The 8,753-nt window shown below is 41.0% G+C and overlaps 1 protein-coding gene across 1 annotated transcript; it reads left to right on the plus strand.

Moving 5' to 3' along the window:
- The first annotated feature begins 4,501 nt into the window (after positions 1 to 4,501).
- Positions 4,502 to 8,218, plus strand: VMA21 (vacuolar ATPase assembly factor VMA21). Its single transcript, XM_056491100.1, has 3 exons — positions 4,502 to 4,612; positions 6,219 to 6,328; positions 7,798 to 8,218. Exons 1-3 carry the CDS (start codon positions 4,503 to 4,505, stop codon positions 7,938 to 7,940), a joined length of 363 nt encoding a protein of 120 aa, XP_056347075.1. The 5' UTR covers position 4,502; the 3' UTR covers positions 7,941 to 8,218.
- Positions 8,219 to 8,753: the final 535 nt, after the last annotated feature.

Genomic DNA, 8,753 nt, shown 5'->3' on the forward strand with positions numbered 1-8,753 from the left:
TGAGTCTCTGCACAGCCAAAACCAGGTACTTGTTTGATGTTTCTGCACTTGAGAGTGGCAACAATCCCTCAGGTAAAGGGTGCAATGTAAACAGTCTGTGAATTAGTGAAATGAAGTCATGTCTAGGGAGCTCAAAAACAGAAACCGTGGCCATACAATGTAAAAAGTTCACTAGTTAAAGACCCCACTGAAACTCCTGTCATGCCTTATCAATACTAAGATTTCTTCTGTTTCAAGGGCATTGTTGTGGTCTCCTTAGTCTGTGAGTTTTCTTTCATGTATCAGATATTCCTGTTAATGTCAAAGCTAATTGTCATGGCTGTTTTTAAATTGTTTAATGGCCACTGTATTCGAGTTTAAATAATTCTGTACAGTATTGGGTTTTGTGGCAAGGTTTTGGTGGAGGAGGCTGTAGGTTGAGAAGACACCAGAAGCTTCTCCTTTCAATGCCAAAGTCAATGTCACCTGGCAATAAGATGAACCCATGACTGGTTGAGGATGAGGACATCAGAAACACCACCCCTATAACTCTCTATCTTCACAAAAACCTTCTGCATTTTATACAGCTAACTATAGCCCAAATAGCAGTGGGAAGGGGATACGTTTTCCATTTGTGCTAAAACACACTATTTTTGGAAAAGTACCCCCCCCCCAAACCTGCAAAAAAATGTGACACTACCCACTTTGTAGTCTGCACCATTTGTCTGGGCAGGGGTATAGAATGTCACATACTGGTAAAACTGCTTATAACTTGTAAGAATTTGTTTACATTTGCCTCTACAGAAAAAGAGTCCACTTCCTTCAGTATCTAGAGTTTCACCTGAAATTGGTAAGTATTGGTTGACTTATATCAGCTGTGGGAATGAAACCTTTCCCATTCTGTTTATGTAGGTGCCACAGGTATTACATAATGCATGTGGAAGGCAGCCACTTCCATTAGTAGCCCTATATTTTCATTACAAAATGACAGCAATACTACAGAGAGATAAAAATTACACTGTGAGACTTCCAAGTTTCATTAGCTAATAGGGGTGTTCGACTCTTTGCTCTAAATTATCTTGGGACTTGCAATAACAGGAATATAGCCCTATAATGCCCAGATTAATGCTTTCTTTGCTAACCCAAGCATTATTGTCACTGTGGTTCTATTTGCACAGAAGATGGGTGGCCAATTATGCAACATACTCTGTGGTTGATGGGCTTTCAGCCTGGACTATAATGGAGAATTCCAGAGTTAGCCAATCCATCATTTCACCTTTCATGAAACATCTTTTCTGGGTGTAGAGGTTCACTGAACAGATAAATAAATTATTTATTTACATATCATCCTTTATGATACATTCCCATGGAAACAAGTAATGAAAAAAAATACTCTCAAGCAGGTGGTTTTGTTTTTAAATACTGTCTTTTCAGCTTTCACCTTTCCAGCTCTGCTCCTGTTGGGGTATTGGATTCTCTTTCTGCATCTGCCACTAGATGGTATTACTTTAACAGGCACCTTCCTGCCTCTTCTGCACCCTTGAGACACAGACACCCAGAAAAGCAGGGGCTGCCTGTGTTTTTAATATTCTTCAAGCATCTCCTGGCAAATGTTTTTCAGGATAGAGTCTTAGAATAGCAGCTATTTAGTCCCACAATTGGCAGTTTCTTGTGTTTGCAGCACAGTTTCTGCTTAAGGGCAAATTTTGTATTTGCTCTATCATCTAGAAGGTAAGACAGATTTGTGGTCTGCTTGAAATTTCAGAATACCTGATGTATAAAAATTGAAGCAAACAGACAAAACTTGGTATACTCTGGGTCTTTTAGCTAATACAAAACTACAAATTAAAGGCTTCTTTTTCTTCCACAATTGCAAAGTTTTTCTAAGAGTTTTGTATTTCCTTTATGTGCTCGCAAAAGAAAAACAGCAAATATGCAGGAAGTCATTCAGCAAAATTGTTATTAGTCTAGGAGATAAAAACATCAGTGTGATGAGATATGAAGTAACTTTATATTAAAAGTTAATGACTTGGACTGTTCAGCCTTAAATGATTTGCTACTTTCTAATCCTTGATATGCATCTTTATGGTAAGTTTATATGAGGTGAGACTTATTCCACTTTTATATTTTCTTGTTTTCTTGTTCGTTCTGTTATTAAACTGTCTTATGTCATTGCTTTCCCTACTGGGGAAACAATCAAGAAAGTCAAATCAAAAGTGGAAAGAACAGCCTCTAGTGATTAAATGTTCACTGTACCCCCATTCGTTATTTTTCAGTGATCCAATTTCTTAACTTCATTGATTTTTAAAAATTGTTTTTAATTGCTTTACTTGTTTATAAGTAAACAAAACCTGCTCCCACATTTAGGTTGAATGTTGGGATTGGCTAGCTGGGATTTTATCAGGTGTTTTGAAGAACTATTTGGAAGTTTTAAGCTCAAGCTACACAGCAAACCCTCCTTGCATCCCCACCCAACTGAGTAGGGGCTACAAAGGCTGTCCCTGTTCCATGCCAGCTCTCTCCTGCACCCCTTATGCAAACTGTCATTTTGCTGGCTCAGGTAGCAGTGAATTCAATGACAAGGAGGGCTCTTCTATTTTAAAAGAGCATAAAATTGGTTGGTTTACAGTGAAAGCATGACACCAAGAGCCAGATTTGACCCAGTAAGTGCAGAACAGATTGAACTGTGCTGCATCTTAAGAAACATGAGAGAGCTGCCAGCTGAGCTATGTCCATTGCTGGGGAAAAAAGTGCTTTTAACAAAATTCACTTTCTTTCTCACCCATATTGGAGAAAACAAAATAAAATGCCTCAGTGTTCGTAATCAGAGGGTAGAAAATCAATGCTGCAGACATGCTTGCCTTTCACCTTTACACACTACAGCTGCTGGTGTTCATTTAGTGTCCACTGCCTCCAACCCAGGTGAGGGAAACTCACTCTGACTAAGCTCTGAGAGGCAAGATCACAGCAGGAACTACCAAAACCAGTGCTTATTTCATCTTACTGATTACAAGGAAAGCAACCATCTCATGTTTCCTCTCTTCCAGGGTAGCAAGATGCCATGGTGGCTCAGGAGGGAAAGAAGAATCCACTGTGCCATGCTATGTGATTTATGGCACTGCAGCAAGGAGCAGGGCAGAGGTTGCAGGAATGCTGTGTGGCTGCACACCACAGCAAAAGGTGAGGAAGGAGTCGTGTGGAGTGACTCACACAATTAAGGTTTGGCTTGGCTGAGTGACAAGATAACAACATGATTTTACCATAAACAGGGCAAATATGTTATTACTGTGGTATATGAGATTCCATTAAATGGCAACATCAATTAAACAGTTTCTAGAGCTTTTGTTTGGAAACTTGCAAGGCTTTTTTTCCTGCAAAAGCTGTTCTTTGAGTACCAACAATTAGTTCCCCTGCAAATGAGAGCAGAGACTGTAACACTCTAAGCTTCTGCTGAAAAGCTGGGTTCAACTCCATCCTTTGGTGAATATTTAAGCAGAGTAGCTTCATCAGGAATGTAAATGAATAGCTTGAACAGAGCATAACTTTGGAAATGCTTAGCGATCATCAGGCTGGAGGAGAGTGGACTCTGCAGGAGTCTTTGGACTCTCATTTGCAGCACCTATTAGTTATGATAGGGATGGTTTCTTTCAGATTTTGACCAGAATTTTTTTCTTTGGCTGGAGAAAGAATTTCAATTTAGTAGCAGGAGAGCAAAAAACCCTTAAGTGAACAAGCCTCCCTCCCAACAGCATGACATAAAGACAATTTGCAGTCTCCCTTTCAGAGAATGCCTTGGCGCTGTGTTATTTCATTTGTAGTATTTTGTGTACTGATGAGTTAATTCAAAACATCTCAATACCATAGGTTTTATTGGCTCTGAGACCACGCCCATTTCCTGGAAAGCCTCAACCTTCCTCCAAGACATTTGACAGCAGTTTTGCCATACACAAACACTCTCCATATCCCTCAAGGAAAGCACCTGTAAGCAGCAGCGATGGCACCACTGTACCAAGCTGGCAGTGAGCCTGTTCAGGGTAGTTTTACCTGTAGAGATGATAACTTTGCTCAAGCCCAGCCAAAGCTGCTTTTGTGGTCTAGGTCCCATGCTGCCCTCCATCCCCACATCTCTCTGGGAATTCATCGCTCCATCACTCTGTCCCCTCAGCCCCCAGTCCCACCACCCCTCACTCCCTTCATCCCTCCATCTTTCCATTCCTACATCCCCCCAACCCTCTGTCCCTTCATCCCTGCATCCTTCCATTCCTCATTTCTTTCATTCCTCATTTCCTCCATTTCTCAGTATCTCCATCTCTCCTTCCCTCTATCCCTCCATCCGTCTTATCCCTTTTTCCCTTCTGTCTCTCTGTCCCATCATTCCTCCATTCCTCCATCCCTCCCGCCATCCGTCCCTCCATCCCCGTCCCTCAGCCGGGCGGGGCGAGCCCTCTGCAGTACTCAGCGCCCACCGCTAGGCCGCGCCAGCGCCAGGGTTGCTATGGAGACGGCGGCGCTGCTCCCCGCGCATGCGCCGTCATTGCGTCGGCTTCCGGCGGACCCGGGGAGGCGGCGGCGTCGCGATGGAGCGGTTGGGGCCGGGGTCCGTGAGCGCCGTGCCTGTGGCCGAGTTCAGGCCGTGAGTCGCAGGGCGGGCAGGAGAAGGGCCCGGGGGCCGGGTGGGGAAGGCTGTGCGCTGGGCCGCGGCGCGCGGGGAGCGCTCCTGGCACCATCAGCCCGCGATGGGGCTGCAGCCACGGGACGCCCGGGGAAGAGCGGCCGCGGAGCGGGAGGGGAGCGGCAGCTCGGACCAGGAAGAGCCGGAGCGGGTGGAGGAGGAAGCCCCCTGTTTGACTTGGTTACGCTGCGTAACCCTGGGCCATCCCGAATCCCGAACGTGGAGGCTGCCGTCTGGGAAACGTGCCTAGCTAGGCTGAGCTTATACACGAATATTTGTTTTTACTGCGTAGGGAAGCGATGAAAGTATGTCAGTGTAAGAAAAGTATTTGTCAGCAGAGGAGTTTTTAACTTTGCTAATAAGCTGGAGGTCATCTTACTCTTCTGTGGGTAAGTGTTGATAGAATGGTTTCTAATTTCCATAGGGAAATTTTGAATGCAGTTGTGTCCTTCACCCTGATAATCCTTCAGGCAAATACTACTAAAGGAAAAGAATTCAGATTTTTTTTTTCTTTTTCTAAGCTACCTAATGTGCTGCCTAAATATATGGCAGTACATGAGCAGCCGTAAGTGCTGTTGGCTGCAGTGCAGAAGCTGTGCATGGCTGCACATAACTGTCAGGGGATGAGATCATTTTTTCCCCATTTCCACTTTTTTTTTTCAAAGAAAAATACACATATTTGTGTTTCAACACCCTAAGGGCTCATGTCTTTGAATCAGGCAATCTTTGAAAGTCAGGAGGGTATTGCCTGGCTTAAATGTTTACTGCAGCATAAAATAATGTAGTCAGCCAGGCAGAGTGAGGGAGAACTGGTAGAAGCACACACAAAACCAAGCTGTATGTGATGTTTTGTAAACACAACACCTGTTCTAGCAGATCAAGTTCAGGGAGACCCTACCAAGTGCATAAGCCTTCATATGCCCTCTCTTGTTAAAGGTCTTCTAGGTTTATGTCTCTGAAGGCAAAGTTTTGGTGTAGTGGCTCTATGTTCTGATGGTTACTGCACTTATTCCAGCTTTCTTAGTTAAAAACTGAGAAATTATTTTTAAATAGAGGAAGAAGACCTATTTAAAAGGAACTTGGAGTAGTAAGCTGTTAAATTCAACTTGTGTACTTCCCTTTTTATCCCAGCCTATAGGATTTGTCATTTTTCTGGACTTGTAGTTACTTAAAAAAAGGGAACTTGGTAAGTTTTAATGCAGGATACTGTCATATGACATGTGTATGTGTAATATTAGATATTTAATAATCAGGCAGTAATGCACTGATAAGATATTAACATAACCCCCTAAGTTATAATGCTTGCAAAGCAGAAACAGGGAAAAATCTAAAGATTGTTTTTAATTTTGTTTGTGAGCTTTGGCTGGCAGAATCATTACATTGTTTTGAATACTCTCATTTTTATTGCAGCCATCAAATGCATACCTCTAGTCTTTATTGCTTCCCAACAATACACTAATCCAGTTTTAGAAAAGTAATCAGCTTCTGTTTGGAACACGTTCTTGTCCTGTTTCAGGCATATATGTTGTGACTTTCTTTTGTGTGTAACCTCTCTTATTTATTTCAGAAATGAGGGTTCATTAACATCAACTTTAAGAACGCTTCTGTTCTTCTCAGCTCTAATGATTACATTACCTGTTGGGCTATATTTTTCATCAAAGGCTTATGTATTTGAAGGTAATTTTGTTTCTGCCAATTAGCATTATTATTAAAAAAATAGAGGAGAAGCACAGTCCTCTAAAAATATTTTTTTTCTTCCTGTTTTGAATATTTGTTGCTGTATGTAGATAAAAGGTCCTGTAATGTCTAATTAGAACAGAAAATTATATAAATGGTCAATGTATCCTTCCCTGCATTGTGGTCTGCAATCCAAAATTTGCTGTTTATTATGCAGGTTCATATTGTATAGAGGTGCATTGTTCCCCTTACCTAAAGGGTATTTAACACCACCCTGCAGGAGACTTTTGTCAGACTCACCAGAGATATGTTTCCTACAGGTATTTCAAATCAACCATGTGTTCAAGACAGAATAATGTTGTTTATGAGGTTTATATTTTGCTTTTTGAAACATATGTGCATTTAAATGAGTTATATGCAATTTCAGATATTGAATGTGGTTGCTTATGGAGCTTTCTTTTAATTAAAAAAAAAAAAAGAGAGATTATGGCTGTTTGGTTGAACAAGCAGCCATGTTGTAGTCCTGATTCTGCAAGGCTTTAATACTTATCTTCTGTGGTTCTAGGAAGTTATCTCCTTCAGAAGTATGGAGGAGGAAGGGAGAAAACAGCTGCTTTTAAGAGCAGTTTATGAGTATGTAACTGAGTTTTTCTGAGACGATTCTCCTTTGGTGTGTACTGCTGTATGTAGTACATAGAAGGCTCAAAGCTTGTTAAGCAGCTTTCAAGGTCCTTTTTAGCTTTTTTTTTAAATTTGAGGTGTAGCAAACTGAGCTTCAGCTTCTCTGTGTCAGTTATTGGCAAGATCTGTCAGCACTGAAAGGATTGTCTTTGCAGGGTTGTGGTTTTGGAGTGCTGTAATGTGTAGGTTTTGTTTGCTTTTGGGGAGACTTTGTTGGGTTTTTAAAATTAAAGGAAACATATTTCAGTGTTTGGCCTTTTGATATTTGAAGGCTTATTTTATATGAGATGCATTCATGTATCTTAACTGGTGTTTTACAGTGTAAATACGGAAGATAGTAGTCTTCTAAATTTAATTGTTGTTCTACTGTTTTCTTCTGTTTTAGTGGCAAATTATTACAGAATTCTCCTCCTTTTTCCTCCCACCTTCCTCCCTCATTTTATTGCCCCACAAAGAGAGTTACATTTAGGAAAAAAGGATGTTGAGGCTTGTTTTGTGCTGGAAGGTACTAACAGAAAAAGTGTATGCTGTAGAACTCTAAGCTGTTGACATCAATCTGGGATATTTTATCATAAATATTGAATACTGCAGTATTGCTTTGTTCCAGAAGTAGTTTAAAGGCCTTTAACTACCACAGTGAATTCTTTACTGTGAATCGTTTTGAGCTCAGATTTTTAATCTGAAGAGTAAATGTAGCATTGGTCTTTGGTCTTTAGGGAGAACTGTGACTTGCCATGTCAGAGTTCCTAGCTCATAATTAATATTCTTTACTTTCTTTGTTTCCTCAGGTTCCTTGGGAATGTCTGACAGAGACAGCTATTTTTATGCTGCCATAGTTGCTGTAGTCACTGTCCACGTGGTACTTGCTCTCTTTGTTTATGTTGCCTGGAATGAGGGTTCGCGGCAGTGGCGCGAAGGCAAACAGGACTAAAATGAAGATCATCAGTGTCTGATATCCACAGACCGTAAATCAGATTTTTTGTGAGCTGAAGGAAAAGCATTCTTCCAAATGTGTAATAGACATGCACAAAGAGGAGGCTAATGCCTCAGTTGTGGTTAAAAAAAGACTTGTGCTCATCTTGACTGTGTACTGGTGTTTTCTGTAATGGTGATGGAAGTTGTTCTTTAGCCAGCTTCTACTATGTTGAGCTGAGGAGGCCTTCGCTTCAATTAAAGTGGAATAATTACGTACTTTTGAAAACTTCTGTAGGTACTTTTGCCATGCCTAGTATTTTTCTCGGTTGCTTTGAAAATAATATTGGCATGAAGCAAGCATTGCATTTTCTAGGAATTAAATTGCTGCTTTAAAAAGCTACATTACTTACTATCCAGCTACAGTGGAAAATATGGAATTTCACTTTGCTGTGAATAGTTTCCTGATTTATGTGTTGTGGTTTAACCCCAGCTAGCAATTGAGCACTGTGCACCTGCTCACTCAGTGTGAACCCCTCGATGGGATGGGTGGTTGGAATCAGGAAAGCAAAATGAGAAAACTCAGGGGTCAAGATAAAGACAGTTTAATATGTAAAGCAAAAGCTGCATGCATAAGTGTGTTGGTTTTCACTACAAATTCAAACCATAGCCCCATGGTAGCTATTAGGAAGAAAACTACCTCTATCCCTGCCCAAACCAACACAGTGGGATAGGCGTAATTAATCTATTTCTCTGTTTAGAAGTAATTTCAAAACCAGAATTGTTTAGAAACTCAGGTGATCTCTTTCTAATGTGAAAGATGTAAATGTAA

The sequence above is a fragment of the Oenanthe melanoleuca genome, chromosome 4A, assembly GCF_029582105.1.
Source record: "Oenanthe melanoleuca isolate GR-GAL-2019-014 chromosome 4A, OMel1.0, whole genome shotgun sequence".
NCBI classification, from domain to species: Eukaryota; Metazoa; Chordata; class Aves; order Passeriformes; family Muscicapidae; genus Oenanthe; species Oenanthe melanoleuca.